This window comes from Falco rusticolus, chromosome Z (assembly GCF_015220075.1).
Source record: "Falco rusticolus isolate bFalRus1 chromosome Z, bFalRus1.pri, whole genome shotgun sequence".
Lineage (NCBI taxonomy): Eukaryota > Metazoa > Chordata > Aves > Falconiformes > Falconidae > Falco > Falco rusticolus.
The window spans coordinates 62,012,678-62,033,167 of NC_051210.1; the positions used below are offsets into that span (position 1 = coordinate 62,012,678).

At 39.5% G+C, this 20,490-nt stretch overlaps 1 protein-coding gene across 2 annotated transcripts in view; it reads right to left on the reverse strand.

The window, feature by feature from the left end:
- Positions 1–18,331, reverse strand: part of RNF180 (ring finger protein 180) — a 72,655-nt gene extending 54,324 nt beyond the window's left edge. For both annotated transcript variants that reach the window (XM_037374112.1, XM_037374111.1), the window contains exons 1-3: positions 18,036–18,331; positions 15,632–15,727; positions 10,927–11,853 (exon numbers count right to left, since the gene is read on the reverse strand). In XM_037374112.1, the coding sequence (XP_037230009.1) occupies positions 10,927–11,853; positions 15,632–15,727; positions 18,036–18,137 (1,125 nt within the window). In that variant the 5' untranslated portion in view covers positions 18,138–18,331. The remainder of the gene's footprint in view (positions 1–10,926; positions 11,854–15,631; positions 15,728–18,035) is intronic.
- Positions 18,332–20,490: the final 2,159 nt, after the last annotated feature.

Here is a 20,490-nt window from a genome sequence, read left to right on the forward strand (position 1 = left end):
ACATGCCCTACACTCTACTTAAATCCCCATGCAAGCAGCATTTAATTTAACTCGGTTTATATGTATTCAGAGAGTTTAGTATCATGAAAACCAATTAGAAATATAAAACTTACTCAAATTCTTAGTCACTGAGTCAATAACAATTTCTAGAAGTGAAGGACTGCAGGCCTGGAGCACAAGATTCTACAAGATTTATAACAACCCATTCTTTTCATATGTAAATTCTCGTCTTAAACTCCCTACTTACTGTGCATTTGATGCGGTCCTTCTGGTAACACACAGCAAATCTCATAAATATGAAACTACTCATATTCTTGTTCAAACCATTGTTGAACTTTGATTTTTATCTGCCACAAGTTATGTTATCTAACTGCAATTTAGTCTGCTCTTCACTCTATCTGTGAAATAAGAATCCATGCTGAAATTATGGGAGGCACCTAACTGACCACCACTGCAACCTACCTCCATGAATGGGTCATCGTTTTTCTTAGCTGAGGGACAGCAGGTCTTAGAAATTGTTACAACCTAAGTTGTCTGTGGGATTCCAGAAAACCTAAAATAACAGTTTCTAATACTTTCAGTTTATACAAGAAAAAAGCATACAGTATTTCTATAGCTATAAGCTGTTCATCAATATTTTCTTGGAATGGCAATCTATATAAGCTTTGAACAGCAGCAATGTTATTTATTTAAAAAAAACTCACTTTTTTTGGCAGATCATCAACAATAAAATATAAACTTATTTCACTGGACTTAGTTTCTTTTCTGTGTTTCTTTTGTCCAGCAAGATACAATAACTGCGAGGATGGGTCAGGATCTTGCCCGTGGCATGGCATATTACCCCGGCTGTTGAATCTTAGGGTTGTAGCACTACCAGTACAACATTACTATTTCAGGTAGAGGTGGCTGCATTTGGAGACTGTGTGACTGGAGACTGTGTCTAGGATGCTGGAAAAGCACCAAAAAAAAAATATCAGTGAAAACCACTGCCTCTTCTTAGCCACTAAAGGTGGCCTGATATATGACATAGCAGATTATCCCTTCATTTGCAAGATGGGCACTTAATGCACAACAGCTCATGGACTTCTGCTCTGCTGAGATTATTCTACAGTATCTGTACATTCTGAAATTCATCTGTATCTCACTTAAATGAAGGAATATATTCACACCAGAGCCAACTATTTTGGCCTTCTGTAAAGCTGTATTATGGCAGTGTAGCTCCACTATATTCTAGTCTATATATTCTAACTTCAAGATGATCATAAAAAAATTGAGACTATATACAGATACACTGAGACAATCCTGATGTTATATTTATCCAGTAGCTCCCTGAGTAATTTTCCCTCCTTGCCAATATATGTGTGAAATTTTAAGTCTTTTACAATACAATCCATGACAGAAGGCAAGCAGAATTTCTTTCTGATAAACTTACCTGGCAAATTTGCAAGGTTGTTTATCCCACTGGTTATTATTAACACTCAGTTGTGTAAAAGACATATCAAACAGTAGGAAAGGACAGGTCAGACAATGCCCTCAAAAGCTGTAATCACAAATAACAGCATGAAAAGACTGCAGCTAAATGTAATTAAAGTCTAAAGTGCTAGGGTTTGAAGGCTTGCAACAGGAGCTCCAGATGCATCTCACAAACCAGTAGCTTCTGTGTGCTATTTCCCTCAGGTACAACTTCCACAGAAACCACAACTGCAATTTAACAAAGGTACATCAAGCATTTGGATATGAATCCATCATCGTTAGTACCTTCTTGTTAATCCAGTTTATAATCAGTGACAGAATTAATCTCCTAATTACAAAAGTCACCATGTAGTAACAAAGCAGAAGCAAAGACAGACAAGCTTTGACTCAGAAGTTTGTCATGCCTCAGTTTTCTCCCCTCCTTGTGTCAGCTAGTTAAAAAAGATTCTGCTTCTTATTTCTAACTGTGTAGCCCTGTAATGCAGTGCTGCTGCTGCCAGCATCAGCCACGAGCTGTGTATGGAACTCGTGACACCTCTGGGCTGATGCTGACCGCGCTTGCTCTGGCTGAACTTCCCTTGCCCTGCCTGCCGCTTGGTTTTCCTCCATTGAGCTGTGACAGCAATTTCTCTAACTGACCAGATGTGTGTGGCTGGTTTGTCTTACTTTTTTTACCTTTCTATGGTGCAACCATTGTCAGCAGTTATTCCATGTAGAATGAGATATTTATAACTAATATAATGACGTAGTATAAAGAAACATGGGCCCGCTGAGGATAGCTGAGGTCTTCAGAACTGGAGACCCACAACACAGTGCAGAGGAGTTCAGGCACGGGATCACATGGGATGGGGCACTGGGATGGCACTAGAGACCGCAGCAGCTATGGGCAACTTCCTAGGGGTCTGTTAAAAGAAATGCAGACTTGGGCCCAGACAGAATTGTTCATAAGGGTAACAAACAAAGAAGAAACTGTCTCTCACACACATGAAAGACACCACATAAGGTAGTTTGGATGGAGCTTAAAGCTGCAGACCAGTGAAGAAAGAGCAAAGGTATAAAAGTGTGTTACCAAACATAAAAACGACCTCAAGTGGATTCTGGAGTAAACAAAAAGAAACCATCAACGTGAACACCCTATTGCTCCCAGTGAAAGAGATGTTGGCAAGCCACAGTAACACCCACCACCACCAGACCCCAAGGTCTGCCGCCAGCCTGCAGACCTTGATGCGCAGCACAGGCACAACCGCAGGAACCAGGAGGAACAAATGAGTGCATGTAACAGCCTCAGTGAGAGTATTATTCCTTCTTTTTTCTTTAACAATTAAGTCTGGACTAACGATAATCACAGGCTTAAGTTTTGAGTTAGCTGAAGAATGAATTCTTGGCTTTATATACACAATTTGTGTTTCCTCTTTGCTTACTGTCCTGGTTTCAGCTGAGATGGGGTTAATTACTCTCTTAGGAGCTCCTTAGGTGCTGTGTTTTGGCTTTGGTGTGAGACTTTTCAGTTCCTCAGGCCTGTTAGTGAAAAGGCTGGAGAGGCACAAGGAACGGGGAGGGGACACAGCCAGGCTGGCTGACCCCAACTAGCCAAAGGGGTATCCCATACCATGGGGCGTCACTCCTGGTATATATACCGGGGGGGCTGGCCGGGGTGGGCAGGTCATTGCTCAGGGACTGTCCGAGCATCAGTCAGCCGGTGGTGAGCAGCTGCACCGTGCACCGTGTGTTCCTTTCTTCCTTTCCCTCTGGATTTTATTCTTTCCCTCCCCCTTTTCATTATAACTGTTATTGTCACCATTGCTATTATTATTCTTTCATTTTTATTGTTTCAACTATTAAATTGTTCTTCTCTCAACCCTCGAGCTTTACACTCCTTTCCAACTCTCCTCCCCAACCCTCTGGGTGAGGGGGAGTGAGCGGGTGGCTGCGTGGTACTTCATTACCAGCCAGGGTTAAACCATGATACCCATGAACAAGATGTGAGTGTAACACCCTGCACCCTTGCTGCTCTGTGGATTTTAAACCATTAACGCTATAGCACTATCAGTGCAATACTACTATTTCAGAACAAGTAAATCACTAATGCATCAGGCCAGGGACTGTGAACTCTGCAACTGCATGTTAACACAGAAGCACTTCAGTCTTCTTTAGCTCAGTTTTACTGAACTTTAACATAAATGCAACCAGTTAAATATAGGACTTAAAAATTGGTATGTTATTTTGAGATCTTATCCAGACGAGGAGTGGTTTTGAACACTGAAAGAAGTTTCTACCTTTCCCAAGTTGGCAAGGTTTGTATTAATATTTGATCTTCATTTCTCTTGGAGTCACTTGAGGAAGTCAATGAGAAAGCTGGTGTAGATACAGCATGAGCAGCACAGAGTCAAAATGCTCTCCCACAATTGCATCCTTCAGGCTTAATTCTGAAGATTCACAGCTAGTCTGCAACTATTACTTCATATTAAATCCACAGTCTTTTGGTACAAATCTCTGCGTATGGGACTATGACTACCCCCTCTTCCTCTCTGCTTACTTTAAGCAGCTTCTCCAGGGCCTCATACTTCCCTAACAAAGCTCACAATTGAGACCTTGTAGTTACTGCTTGCCTCCTCCAGCTGTGATTTCATTTCCCTTCCTTCTCTTCCTGCTTTACTTTGATACTAACACTAACTAATGGTTTTAGCTCTCCAGCAGCCAGCTGAGGAATCTATATACAGCCCAAGTATAATTATTGTTATGAGTACCATCATAGAAAGAGTGACTGAAATCCAAGTACCTAAACACATAATGAGACACCTGAAGGATTCACAATTTAAATACAAATATGCCAGTGCAAGAAAAAGAATTATAAACCAATGTATACATGAACAAGAGACAAGCACAGATTAAGCAAACTAAGATCTTAAGTTAAAACCTTTGAAGCCTAGCACCTTCATTATAGACTGACAGTTGCTAGAGAACATCAGTATGGACTTGAAAACTTCAGACTGCAGGGTAAGGTAACAGCATCTGACAGTGTGGATAAACAATGCAGTATCTCACCCACCTGTTCATCCTGAGTTCAGATTAATACTGGGAGCATGAAAGCAAACTCACTTCATGGAAACTGACCACTAGTCACCTTTGTAAGACAAAACTTTCATGTTTTAAAAAAGATATAAAAGAACCGGTGATGTGTCAAGTTATAAAATGAAGCAAAAAGACCAATAATATTTTTTTCTGGCGGATCAGGATCGTTTCCAAGAGGATACTGCAATTTAAAAGCTGGCTACATAGTCTTCCTCTATGTAAAATGATTGTGAAGAGAAATGAAATAAAACTGGAGGAGCCACAAATGGTATCTCTGTCTAAGATCTTTTAGAAAATTATTATCAGCTTCAGACACCAACAAACAACACAAATGTATAACAAGATGTACATAAAAGGGAATTTATAACAGAAATACTTCATTTTCTTAGCTATAGCAACAGGAACAAGAACCATTATTAATACTGGCAATCCCTAGACTTAAGTAGTTATTATCATACCCTTACACTATACCAGAGACCTAAAAATCCCGCATGCACACTCACACACACACAAAATGCAAGTATCCAGCTCACCAGCATTCAGAGCTCTCCCTTGTATAGCAGAGGAAGCTTGGGTCCCTCTACTGTCAGCAGGCTAGCTCAGTCCTGCACCTGCACCACAGAGCCTGCACCAGTGCAGCCCTCGGGGGCAAGCGCGGGTCAGGAGCTCACAGAATCGCTCCTATTCACTATCCAAGGCTTATACACTTCAGCTTAATAACAGAGGGCACTCTGCCGCAACACCACACTTAGGGGCACGGTTTGGCTTACTGCAAGACAGAAAAAACGTCTGACAGATAAAAGTTATCACATTACAAAATAAACTTTGTGAAGCAGCCTATGCATTTACAAAGAAATTCCAAAGTCTGAACAGGTCTGTTGTCTCCAGAAAAGCTTTAATTATATATAAAAATGAGATGCACAGTACCTTTAACAGAGACAGCTTAGAAGAGATTCACCTCATATCAGGGTTCTGTTGTGCTAGAAGTGCTTCTTAAAACAACACTTATATTAAATACTTCCCGTTGTCATTTATCAAAAATCTCATTCCATTCACTCAGAGGCTTATGCTTTTTTCTTTCTGAAGTTCTATCATCTGATTACTTAAGCATATGTGCTAAGTATGCTGGAAATCACAGTTAAAAAGTACCAAAGATCAACTTCCTATTCTAAATACCACTGTAGCAAATGCACAATTTTACAAGAAGGGTTGTCAGAATGCTGAAGAAAAAGGATGGCAAGTGAAATCTGCAGGAAAGGGGAGGATATCTAGACTGACACACAAGATGGGAGAAGCCACAAAAAGGAGTGCGTGGCAGAGGAGCACCCCCTTCTGCGACATGTCAGACTGTACAGAGTATGTGATTTTCTAGATCCACATTTTCCTAAGAAGATACCACAGTGATGGCAAACATGGCTGCACTAGACACACATACTGCTTGACACGGAGTCTGAGAAGTAGACTGTTTAAATATTCCATGCCTCAATCACAGACTTTCATCAAAGTTAGAGAAATCAATGCAAAACCAAAATATCTTCCCATCGGAACTACTATTCGAAACTATATGATTTATAAGATTTATTTTCCATACTAATTTTTTTTTTACTTTTTTTAACCCTATGTTTACTGATTAGACAGATAACGTTTTGATATATATACATCATCTGCTATATTAAACTTAAAAGTAATGTAGGAATTGGTTAAGAATTGTTTAACAAAAAAGATCTGAAAGTATACTTTTCTTTCTTAGCTACCACAAATTTGGAAAATTTATACAACATTTTATTCTTGAAAGTAATATCTAACAAAGCGTAAAGTACCTTGAGAGACTGCAGACAACACAACTCTGCACATGACAGAATCACAGGGTGGTCAGGGTTGGAAGGGACCTCTGGAGATCACCTAGTCCAACCCCCTGCTAAAGCAGGTTCACCTAGACTGGGTCGCACAGTATCACATCCAGGCGGGTTTTGCATGTCTCCAGAGAAGGAGACTCCACAGCCTCTCTGGGCAGCCTGTTCCAGTGCTCGGTCACCCTCAAAGTAAAGAATTTCTGCCTCATATTCCAGTGGAACTTCCTCTGTTGCGGTTTGTGCCTGTTGACCCTTGTCCTGTCACTGGGCACCACTGAAAAGAGCCTGGCCCCAGCACCATGAAGCTTACCCTTAAAATATTTGTAGACATTGATAAGATCCCCCCCCAGTCTCCTCCAGGCTAAGCAGGCCCAGGTCCCCCAGCCTTTCCTCAGAAGGGAGATGCTCCATCTCTGTACCATACAGGGCATGTCTGTAGCCCTCGATGGACCCTCTCCAGTAGTTGCCTGTCCCTCTTGAACTGGGGAGCCCAGAACTGGACACAGCACTCCAAATACGGCCTCATCAGGGCAGAGCAGAGGGGGAGGATCACCTCCCTCGACCTGCTGGCCACGCTACTCCTGATCCCCCCACGATCCCACTGGCCACCTTGGCCACCAGGACACACTGCTGGCTCATGGGCACCTTGCTGTGCTCCAGCACTCCCAGGCCCTTCTCCGCAGAGCTGCCTTCCAGCAGGTCAGCCCCAGCCTGTGCTGGTGCGTGGGGTTGTCCCTCCCCAGGTGCAGGACCCTACACTTGCCTCTGCTGAACTTCATCAGGTTCCTCCCCACCCAACTCTCCAGCCTGTCCAGGTCTCGCTGAATGGCAGTGCAGCCTGCTGGGCTATCAGCCCCTGCTCCCAGCTCTGTATCATCAGCAAACCTGCCGAGGGGACACTCGGTCCCTTCATCCGGGTCACTGATGAGTATGTTGACCAGGACTGGACCCAGTACTGACCCCTGGGGAACACTGTGAGCTACAGGCCTCCAGCCAGACTCTGTGCCGCTGATCACAACCCTCTGAGCTCTGAGTTCAGCCAGTTCTGCATCCACCTCTCTGTCCACTCATCCAAACCACACTGCGTGAGCTTACCTATGAGGATGTTATGGGAGAAAGTGCCAAAAGCCTTGCTGAAGGTAGACAACATCCACCGCTCTCCCCTCATCGACCCAGCCAGTCATTCCACCATAGAAGGCTATCAGATTGGTCAGGCATGATTTCCCTTTGGTGAAGAACCTGTGTAGACTACACCTGATAACCTGTTTTTCTTCCGCATGCTACAAGATGACCTCCAGGAGTAGCTGTTCTATCACCTTTTCAGGGATGGAGGTGAGGCTGACTGGCCTGTAGCTTCTTCCTGGGTCCCCCTTCCTGCTCTTTTTGGAAGACTGAAGTGACACTGGGTTTCCTCTGGTCCTCCGGCACCTCTGCTGTCCTCCATGACCTTCCAAAGACGATGGAGAGTGGCTTAGCAGCAACATCTGCCAGCTCCCTCAGCACTCAGCAGTGCATCCCATCAGGGCCCATGGACTTGGGGGTCTCGGGTTTGCCTAAATGACCTCTAACCTGATCCTCCTCAACCAAGAGGAAGTGTTCCTTTCTCCAGACTTTCTCTCTTGCTTCCAGGGTCTGGGATTTCTGGCGGCAAGTCTGGGCAGTGAAGACTGAAGCAAACAAGGCGTTCAGCAACTCAGTCTCCTCTGTGTCCTTCATTACCAGGGCACCCACCTCATTCGGCAGCAGGCCTGCATTTTCCCTGCTCTTCCTTTTTTTACTGATGTACTCAAGGAAGCACTTAATGTCCTTTGCCAGATTTATTTCCAAAGGGACCTCAGCCTTCCTTGTCACCTCCCTGCAATTTCTGACAGTGCTCCTATATGCATCCCAAGTGGCCTGTCCCTTTTTCCACATTCCATAAACCTCCTTCTTCCGTTTGAGCTTTGCCAGAAGCATCTTGCTTATCTGTGCAGGCCTCCTGGCCCTTTGCACCGATCTTGAGCTTGGAGGAACTGATGCTTGAATATCAGCCAGCTCTCTTAGACGACCCCCATCCTCCTTCTACAGCCCTAACCCATGGGATTCCTCCAAGCAGGTCCTTGAAGAGGCTAAAGTTAGCTCTCCTGAAGTCCAGGGTTGCAATCCTACTTACTGCCCTGCTTCCTCCATGCAGGATCCTGAACTCCACCATCCCATGGTCACTGCAGCCAAGGCTGCCCCCAACCCTCACATCCTCCATCAGTCCTTCTCGGTTTCTTAGTACAAGGTCCAAATGCTCATATATACTATTATTTTGCACCATCATTTCATTTCATAGAAACAATGATGCCTGGAATTTTAAAATGCACTTTAGGGACTCAGACACCTAAGAATCTTTAGACTTACTAGAAAACAAGTATTCAATACTCCGACTTTCAGATCTTGTAAAGGTTTTTTACTCTCAGTTTCAGAGAAGCATTTTACAAAATATCACAATGCCAATTTACAACTTACTTTAAACAAAACAAAAAAGAACCTTCCCAAAGTTGAACGAATGTATTTACACTGTATTCAAAAGTCTCGTATGTCCCAGACCCATCACATTTTCAAGCTGGTTCTCACATTTAATAGAGAGAGTGTCCTGGTTTCAGCTGGGATAGAGTTAATTTTCTTCTTAGTAGCTGGCGCAGTGCTGTGTTTTGGCTATGATGTGAGAACAATGTTGATGGCACACTGGTGGTTTTAGCTGTTGCTGGGTGATGTTTTTACTTAATCAACGACTTTTCAGTTCCTTGGGCCCTGCCAGCCAGAGGGCTGGAGGGGGACAGGAAATTAGGAGGGGACACAGCCAGGACAGGTGACCTGAACTACCCAAAGGGACATTCCATACCATATGATGTCATGCTGAGTATATAAACTGGGGGAAGAAGAAGGCAGGGGGGGACATTTGGCATTATGGTGTTTGTCTTCCTGAGTAACCGTCATGTGTGATGGAGCCCGGCTTCCCTGGGGATGGCCGAACACCTGCCTGCCCGTGGGGAGTGGTGAGTGAATTCCTTATTTTGCTTTGCTTGCATGCATGGGTTTTGCTTTACCTACTAAATTATTCTTATTTCAACCCTCGAGTTCTACATGTCTTTCTGATTCTTCTCCCCATCCCTCTGGATGAGTGGGGAGTGAGTGAGTGGCTGCGTGGTGCCTGGCTGCCGGCTAGGGTTAAACCATGACAGCCTCTGTGTATGTATCTCTATCTGTATTCAGGGCTCTGCTTCCAATCTGTACTGTATTCTAAAGGCTGTCTTGATTGTATGTAAGAAAGAGGTTGAAGTCACTTGGTGCCTGACCGGAGTGGAACTGTATAACCACAGCAGAAAATATCAAGGATTAAAATCATATAGGTACAAAGGACTAACAAATGATCCATACATGAACTGTTGGTCCTATATATCATATTGCACTTAAATGCAAAGCAATGAAAAGAATTTAGTATCTAACCTAAACATAGTCCATTCAAATAACCTTACTGTTTCTCAGTCAGGCATAAATATAAATTAGATTTGGCTACTATAAAATAGAAAGCATCACATTAAAAATAAATATCTGTGAAATAAGGTTTACATGAGCTTTACATGTCACTACAGTTAATCTATGGAATATTCTAAGATTATCACAAGGACACACCTACCCAAAGCAAGAATGATTTCTTGAGTACATACTCCCTTTCTGATGAGAATTAGTATGTTTGTTCTTGCTGGCCACACAGTATTTTGTAGCAGGAATTTTATGATGGGAAATTTTGTTTTAAAGGCACCTGTCATTAGTTTTTCTACTGAAATTCATAGCAAAAAACCCGTTTTACTCATTTTAAGATATATTCCTGGTCTTTCTCCCTTGTCTCCCAACAAAAATTGCATGACTATGGTCTTTAATTCTGTTTTGCTTTAGACGGTTTGAAGAAGGAAACCATGGCTGTATAATTGGTAAGAACATGTAACATTGCTCTCAGATTTGTAGAAAAAATATTAACCTACTAAAAACCATATTTTAAATTGCAACAATCAATTCTTTACTCAAACAAAAATATTTGTGTTACAATAAATAGTAAATGCAAACATCTTTTAAAGCATAAATATTTCTTAACCGTAAAGTTAACTCAAAATGCTGTTACTTAAAAGTCAGGAAATCTTGAAATGCTGGACTTTCTCATTTAAAACATTTGAATGGTTCATTTTCTAAATCACACTGATTAAACTTTTCTGTATTTTCTCCCATTTCAAATGTATTATTACGTCATAAAACAGTAAGAAGGCCAACAGAAAATGGTTATATATACCCCCTAGGTTTGACTTTACACAGAAAAAACCTGACTGGGTTGAATTAGAAAAACTACACGTAGGAAGAGGTCATAAATCCTTGCTTGCAAGATACATGACTCTACACAGTACCATGTTAAACCAGTGTTAAAAGACAGCATAAAAAAAGTCAGAATGATTTATAAAAGACAAAGTTTTTTTTTTAAAAGTAGCACAAAGTAATTTTAAACACCTACTTGCATCTGTGGCCACCGTTCTCGCCTTCTTTGTTTCTTTCTCAAGGTTTTCAATTTGTTTCTTTCGCTCTTACTCGGCTTTTGGTTGAAAGAAATACTCAAAGGCTGCACAAGACCAACAGATGTGATGTATTGTTCCTCTTCTACAGCACTTGTAGGTGACCCATCAGCAATGGCACTCCCAGAAGACTGTCCAGTAGCTTCAAAATCACGCTCACTTTCTGTTTCTTTATGTAGTAATGCGGTAAAGGAAGTAACTTGAAACCTTTTTTGTAGTCTGTCAGCACTGGAACTACATAGATCCTGAAAAGAATTACCATCTTTCCTATTGGACTCTAACTGCAAGCCACTTTGTGTGTAAACAGGTAGATTTTCATTTTGGCCATGGTAAATAGTTCCCATACTGCAAGTTTCATAGAACGCAGGTGGCAAAACAAGTCTCTCTCTGATATTTAAATCCAAACTATGTGATCTTCTGTGAAAAGGTTTTACAGCACATGAATCATCCATAGGATATAAAGCAGAAATATTTCTTTTTTGATTTAATGCCTTTAAAGGAAGTTTTTTACTTTTCATCTCAAAACTGGGAGCTCTTACTTCTAGACAGAGTGCTTCTGTTAATCTTCCAGTACCAATATTACTTCTGGCTATGTATGAAAGCCTTTGATTTTTTACTTCCAGAGTTGCAGTTACCGCTTCATGGCAGGTATCCTTGCTAAAACCAGACTGAATTTTGAGAAGAGGTAAGCGTTTTCCTGATGATTTTGCCAGTTTAACAGAGAAATCTGGCTGATAGTCAATCTGACTTTTGCAGAAATATATATTTACTAACTGTCCACCCGAACATTTTGTGTGGCAAACAAAGTTAAAGCCCCCTAAGCAGGCCTCACAGAATGGACAGCGCAGTTTTCCAATTGTCCACTGTGCCTATTGATAAGAAAAAAAAAAATAGCCAATGCATTCATTGTAAATAAATGATTAAAAAATCATTACTAGTTACTTTTCTCCTTTAATCAAAGGGTTTACTTTTTGTTTTTCAAACATAATTACAGAGATTTCACAGCAGAAAGAAAATAAACCATAAATAATGTTCTGGTCAAAACTCTGCTTGCTGCAGTGATAACTAATTCTAGGAAATCTAGAACACACATTTCAAAACGTAGAGGCTTTGAAATATGTTTACAATTTGGCCATAGAATAATGCTGCAATACTAATGAAAACATTAGATTGTTTAAAGCAGTGAAATCATTTACCATGTTAATCTGGAATTGGCAAGCTGTTTCTCAGCTGAGTTTTCTGAGTGCTGATACATTTCCTGCATACTAAGTAAGTAAAGTGGAAGGAGGTTTCTTACAAGAGAATACAGCTTTTTACTTTGCTTAGCCCATGAAAGCTTGATATTGTACTTGTATTTTGGTATATGTAGTATTACAACATAAGCTGTGTGCAGATACCATGACAAATCCTTAATTATCTATATGGAGACAGTTCTTTTCATTATTTGTAATTCTGTGACTTTTATTTCAATCCTAAAGGCACTTTTTCAGAAGAAATTATGTATTAAAGATCTATAAACACCTATGTATTTGCACAAATATTAGTATTTTCAGTAAATATATTCATCTGTCAGCAGAAAGATTTTTGAGGATTAAAATTATGCAAGTGTGTGTAAGATCAAAGCCCAGACAAGAAACATTTTCAACTCCAGTCACACATTACTCACTCTTGAGCCTGATGTGGGGTTGAGCCGTGAATACAGAAGCCGCCCAAGATTTCTAGCTAAAGCATTGCTTTCAGTTGCAAATGCCTTTCAGGGTACTTTGGGAAGATGATTCTGTGACTGACGCTCATCTGACTGAAAGCTTCAGAAAGTTTCAGTAAAACCAATTTTACAGTTTCAAGAAAAAAACCCAAAAACTTGTGTGGAAAGAAAAGGTTATTTTTCACATGCAATACCAGAAGTAGTTCTGGAAACACTTTGAGTAACTTACTCCTCCTGCCTTGTGGGTTAAAACCTCAAAATTTCATGAAGTATCAAAGACATGACTTTCATTGCACCTATGAGAATCTGTTTAAATCAGGTCATCTTTATAATCCGGGGAAAAAAATCGGTTTACATATGCCCAAAGGCTTTCAAATCCCTGAAAATTCCTTGAACATGCACAGTCCCTCTCAGTTTATAAGGCTGTCCAATGTGTATATATGCCATTCCCAATGAAGAATTAAGTTGGTTCAGAGATGTACAGTAAGTCTCCCACACTCCATTCCCCAGATGCCATGGGCTAGGCACTAAAATTCAGGGAAAAGCACTTTCTAGTGCCTTTAGTGAGTCTTTCTGGCACTGAGGCGCTATGGAATACTGGATCTCCAAATGGAGAGGAGTGATTCATGAAGGTTAGAGAAAGCTAAGAGTCTGGCAAAAATGGAAGTGCAAGAGACAGCAGCAAATAAAAAAGACATCTCTATGTCCTGTGTGCACAGAGCCTGAGAGATGAGGTGCAGTATAAGGGAGTCCAGGACCGATTTAGCATAAGTTTGGCAATGGACTGTGGAAGCATTGACTCAGTAAAAGAAGTAACAGCCTACTAGTGGAGGAGGTGGTAGGGGGAAAATCAGCAAGATCTGAAAAGGAGCTGAGGGTACACAGATTTAATGATGGACTGCATAAAGAGGAAAAACTGGGAAGGGTTAGCCAAAGAAGCTACAAGTGATGAAGAAAAGAAAATGCAGGTCAATAAAGCTCACTAGCAGCACTAGCCAGATATTTATATTTATTGAAGATTACCTATACACTAATGTGTGCATGAAACGCAAAGAACAGGGACAGATGGCAAAATAGAACTGGCTGGGAAGCAGTGGGTTTTTACAGCCTGCAAATAGACTTTGTGCTTATGTAATAATGATTTAGCCTTTGATTCGGGAGTCATACAGGAGAAAATAACACATGATCACAAAATTATTCAGAGCCAGGAGGATCTGGCAATAAGCCAGAATTTTTAAAAAACCCCACACATTTATCCATAAATCCACAGGATCCTTCCAGAGAAGTCAGAAGTCAATAAGGTAAGAGTTCCCAGGATATTACAGGAGAAAATTAACACTAAGATATTAAAAGTGTTCATAAAGAATTGCATTTGCTGCCTCTGCCACCAGAGCAGCATTGCTCCTCTGCAATTTTGAGCAAATACATTAAAACTTTTCTGAGCAGTCCACGGGTTTTGTATTTCCTAGGTCTCCAGCCTGACCCTCTAGGCTTTAAAATGCTGAAGGCTGGCTATTTACAGCTAAAGGTAAAAAGAATATCAGTATCAATATATAATCCAATTTTAGTGAAATAACATAACATAAAAAGTACTGTAACAAACTGCATGCTTATGATCAGACATTCAAGATTAGGCAGTGCTGTGAAGTGGGGAAATACCTTGCCACCCCTAATTTTCACACACATCCCCCAAGATCATTGTTTCTGAAACAGATACACTATTCTGTCAAGCACTATTGAAGTAAAAGAGATCATTAATTTTTAAAAAAGCTTAATGTTTAACAAAATAAAACATAGGGCAGAACAACGAATGAAGATAAAACCAATTTTCTAAATTTTTGAATGTTAGTTTTACAGTCATGACAATTTTTTTCTTTGTGTATCATTGTCAGGGTGGAATTGCTTAAATCAGAAGTTAACTGCAATGTAGTAAAACAAACACTGAAGTCTAAGCAGAAAGGAATGCAGACAGCATTTGGCTCTCAAAATCAAAGACTCATCAGAGAAAAACTGTGGGCCAAAAGAAAAGCACTGTTCCTGTTTACTGTATCTATGCAACAATATTAACTTCTAAAATTGAAATAAAGAAAATACTGAACTGAAACAACCAGTACAACAAGGAAGTTATGAGATGGTTTGTAATTTCAAACGGGCAGTTAGAACTCAAAAGCAGTGATGCTGGCCTGTCATCAGACCTTTTAATTTGCAGAAAGGTAACTATTCTCTATTCATATGACATAATAGCATTTTAAATATGAAAGCCATTACATCATATTCCAACAACAGATCCCTTAACAAACCCACCAATCCAGTTTTTTGGAGAAATATGCTTCTTACTGTTATTGTCAACATATGCATTACTACTGCAAGATATGATGATTAAGACAAACCAAAACCCAGAGCACAGATAAATATAATTTCAAGCATTGACAAAATATGCAGAGGTGTCCATGACAGTTATTTGGACAATCGCAAATACATCCATCTCTACATAAGCAGGAAGAGTATTTATCACTTGCAGGTGTTGTGCATACATAAAAAACCACTTAAGACAGAAAAAAGCCTCTGTAAATGCTAATGATAGAAGTTACTGAGAAGAATTCCTTCAGTTACAAGGTCTCTAGTATACATGGACCTTGGCAGAAAAGTGCTCTTGTGTAGTAGCATAGGGATGTGGCGATGCAGAAGATCACGTGTTGTGACGGAAACGTAGGAACTAAGTAGAAAACCACCCTCAAAGGGCTGGCTCTGCTACTAGTATATAAGTGCCTGTGTCTTTCAATAAACTGCCATTTTGCCTTCCTCTCCATGACAGTCTGAGTGCTGATGGTCCCTCAGGTGCTGCGCTGAGGTTTGGACACATCATAAGCTGCTACACTTTTGCAATTTGTTCCCTTTACTTATTCCACATTTTGAAAAGATGCAAGCAAAAAAAGATTTACCTTTTCAATGGCACATTTCACCCACTCTGGAATGGTTTCTATGTTCACATGCCATACGTTACAAGAGTCCTGAGCAGCAGCTGAAGGTTGTGATGTCTGTTATGAACAAATTATTGTATTGATTTTCAACATTCATGTAAGCTTTTTTATTTCAGTATAGCCAGAAGTCACCTTCCCAAATTCAGTAAATACTTTATTAACAGATGACAAAACTCAAAAGATGTTGGTGCATTCTTTAAGCTAAAAACAGGTAGATGCTGTCAACAACTCTCTATTTTTGAATCTAAGGATACTGGAGGACTCCATTGTGGAGATGGAGATGTTTGGGGGTGGGTTTGGGTTTTTTACAACAGAAAGTATGCAATTGCTGATCTTCCAAATATATTCAGAAATCAATTTCAGAAGCACTATCAGCCAGCACAATTTTCCAGTAAAGACAGGAAAATTTTAAGTTCTAGTTTATATGAAGACTGCGGTCAGTACTAGACAACTATCCCAAAATAATTGTAAATTCATTTTCTAATGCTTATTAGAATAACTAGCAGAGAAAACAGGGACTCAGCAACTTTTGAGTTTTTACTGCAATGATGTGACCAGCTGAAGAGCTGGTCAACAAAATCTCAAAAACTGTAGCATTTCACTACTCATAATAAAATAAAACCAATTACCTAACTACCTTTTAGCACAGAAGTGACACAAGCGTAATTAAATCTTTTAATATGGTTTAGAATGTCAGAAAATATATAAAGATGGCTAAAAATATAACGGAAACTCTGATGAGTGTTAAGAGTCTTAAAATCATTTGATAAATTTATGAATGTGGAAAATCACTGACTGCTGTGTTACAAAATTCATGGCAATAGAAGCTTCATTATTGAAACTTTCATTATTGAAAATTTAAAGTGGGGCTATACACAGAAGACAGAAACTCCTAGAAATCCTCCAAGTAATGACAAGACAGATAGATCTGTTTGTCATGTCTATGCTATCGTCTTCCTCCTATGTGTGGAGAGTACCTGTACTTCAACTTAGATATAATTATGATTTAAAGTATTTATACTGCATTTGTAACTTCAACATTTGGTTTCAAGATTTGTTGCAAGATTTTTCTCTTTTACTCCTATATCAGCTATGTCTTTGACTGAAGGTCTAAAATACATCAGAGAAAGCCAACATACTGAAAACATTACTCTTCTCATCAGAGTAGAATCTTTGCCTCTCAGTATCTTGGGAAGCAGCATTAAATTACATCTTTTTAATCTGTTATCTACATACTTAGAGAAGGCACTACTTCAGTCTTGTGGACAATGATGGTGGATCTCCACTAGCAATTAAAAGTTCCACTGGGTGGCATGGACAACGATACCTCCTTCTTTTCCCTACATTTTTTTCCATGAAAGTAGTTGAAATTCTACCATCACCACCCCCAAAAAATAATTAAAAATCCACTTGAAACCATGCACAAAATAAAAGTTCCTCAAGTGTAAAGCATGACAAATATTCCAGAACCTCAAGCTCTGTAAGCGGAGTGACTAAAATGGGGTTTATCAATAATACTACTTATATCAGGATCTTAAAAAATAACTATATTGTTTCCACCTCTATTGGTTATACCCTTTTCCAGTGCCAAAAAGAAGGTTGTTGCATTTCTAGTGCACTAATAAAAAAGATTAACACCTTCCCTTCTATTTGCTTTCTTGCTGTGATTCAAGGTCATAAGATGTAAGCATAGTCTTCTTGGCATATTTGGAAAGACTTGAACTCTTTGTGATTAGTAACTGCCATTATACACCAGCAAGAAATACTCTGTCATTATTTTATTCTGTAAAATTATCTTTCTCTTCATTTTAATAAAGATGATGTAAATTACTAAGCAGTATTTTAGCCTGGCAGGGCATCCCCCCTCAGGGCAGGCTATCCTCTGAACTATCTTTGGGCACAGACTATCCCTTTTCAAAATCAAGAGCAAATGTTTCTGATGTGGGAATATTTGAGACACAGTTAATGACTGCAGTGGAAATTAGTATCAGTTTTTAAAACACACCTTAGAAACAAAGAGCCTCTGTTAAGAAATACTCAAACAAAAAAAAATGACCACATTAAAACTGTCAAAAACAGAACTCATTTTTATGTGAAAAATGGTAACACTATATACTCTACACAAGCTAGTAGTCAAATGTATCATGAATACTAGCCTTCACGTCACAGAACATAAAGGCGATCACTGCCTACTCAGCTTCACTGGCATTACTGCTTCCACTACTCTTTATGGAATCGTCCATAATTTTAGCACTTATCTCCACAGGAGATTAATTACTAAGTGAGGGCAAGTCTAATGTTTCTCCTTTGTTTGAAACCAATGGCACTGAAAAAGTTACAAACTCCATCCAGATGCTATACTTACTTCAGATGGTTCTTTTCCATGACACTTAGCAAGGCAAACAGAATTTGCTATGTATTTTCTACATCTCCAGCAACACAGAACATCATCCTCCTGGTTACTCATTTCGGCTTGTGATTCTTCAGCTTTGTATGTCTATCTGTAAAGACCACAAAACATACAATTCAGTCATCTGTTGAAACCACACATGATTTCCTCTCATGCTGAGAAGTCTATCAGTAGTCACCTCACCGCAGAGGAGACTAATACTTTATTTACAAACACCCTCTGATCTTGTATAGCACGACACCTAGACATTTTAAATAGCAAAGCGAAACAGTTTTTATTTCCAGGTTGCATACAGAACTAGAAAGCAACAAACCCAAAACGAATAAAAAAATAAACTAACTCCCTTGATGTTTGGACAAACGACAAGAAATCTCCGGTTTTCCCAGAATGTGTCCACAGAAATAAGTCATTGCTATCCAACACATTAAATACACACATACACACACACACACGATGCACATAACAAAAATGAATGGCAACATAAAACTACAAAAGACAAAGACTCTTTTCTTAATGTGGCCCTGCAGGCTTGCTCTCTTAAATTATTTTGCATGGGAGGAGCAGTATTACTGGTGCAAGAGAGCTTTTCACAGACCTGAATAAGCATCCTAATAAAATAGAGACTTACATTAAGACAACAGAGGACAAGACAAAGATTTTTTTCTTTGTGCCTTGCTGTGTTCTGATGTCTCCCTCGTCTTCTAGAATATGTTTACAAAGCTTTCCCTTTTCGCCATGCTTTCTCCAAAAGTTCTCCAACTCTTCTTTCTACCTGCTTCTGGTTTTAGCCACTTGTGCTAGCTACATGAAAATACATAAGAAAATTTTTTACATCAACACACTCAATTCAAGCACTGTGCTAGGGTTATGCCTACTCACAGTGCTGAAGTGCACAGCACTTACTGACAGGAAAGCTGGGACATAAAACTTAAAACCAGTATTAAAAGAGTATTTCTGTTCTTCCACAGTACAAACACCTGATTTTGCAGATATTTCAACAATGTAATTTTTATTTAGTTTTCACTAACTAAAGCAACTCTGAGGTCCTCAGACAGCCTATACTGCAGATTTCCTACATTTTCTACATATGTGAAAAGTCTGAAATACAGTTTGACAAGGAAGAACAGAAACAACATGTGCATACATTAGACTCCTAGCTCAAGTGCACAAGCAGCTTTTAATAAGCAAATCCACAATAAGCTTAGAAAGTGAAATTAAGGTAAACATCAAATCTTTTCTTGTAATGTCACAATAAATTAAAATGGTTTTTTGTTAAGATTCCATTACAGTATTTTAACATAAGTTAAGATGGCCAAGCAAAAGATCATGGAAGAGACATTTACAGAAAAGGCAGAATTTACACTGGAAACCTGTCTTATTCATGACAAAACTGTGATGATTCAAATACCCTGACTTAAGCAGAATCTCTCTCAAGTTTTTATTAACCTTGTTATGTCAGTGCTGCTACTTTCTGTACAAGACCCATTTTGAAATTGCAATGTGTAAAAATGCTGGACCTCTCTATGTATGACTTTAAAAAAGTAAATTCAGGCTCTGAAAGATTTTTAAAAGCAGTGTGTATCACTTTGTTGTGATAAATACAGCATTGGACTTCACAGGGTATTGAAAAAAATGGTTACCAGTTACAAATTTGCATCACTCAAACACATTAAAGCTGTTCTAATTAATTTATTGCTCAGAATTTCATAACACACTCCTAGAATGCATTTAATCTTACAACAGCTCAGTAAGAACCTCAAATGTAAGACCATCCAGGAAGGACTGACAGACTTTCTGCATTAGGCTATCTCAGACGTGCTTTGCGAGTACAGCTCTATCCCCATCTACTAAAATACATTCTTGAAACATACTACAGATAGTGATACACATTTCACACACCTTATTGCTGTATCTGTGTATTCAAATGGTATATATTTAAGTCTCTGCATACATTCTGTTCCCCTTTGCTAACTTGTTTTAGAAAAAGCTGTTTTTGAACCTGTTGAACAGCTGCTTCATTTGAGGCTGATGATGCTTACTAGAGCTGCATATAAAACAATAGGTGAGAGTCCTCTGAACCAACAGATAAAGGACTGATGGATAAATGCACCTGCTATATTTAAAAGACAAGTCATGCAAACAGAGGCTGTTCAAGGATGACCGGCATCTGAAGTGATGTAAACATCCCCCTCACTTAAACAGTACCTAGCAAGCAAGCACTTGTTTTACCACCGTAAAATGAAAAATAAAAGCTCTTTTTAAAAAAAATAATACATTTCAATTAAAAAAAAATCGTAAGAGAAATTAATATAGGGTATATAATACATATAATAACCCACACAGCACAGGTTGTCTTTTGTGTAACAAAGAATGCTGATAGTGAACTATATGGAAAAAGAATATCAATATG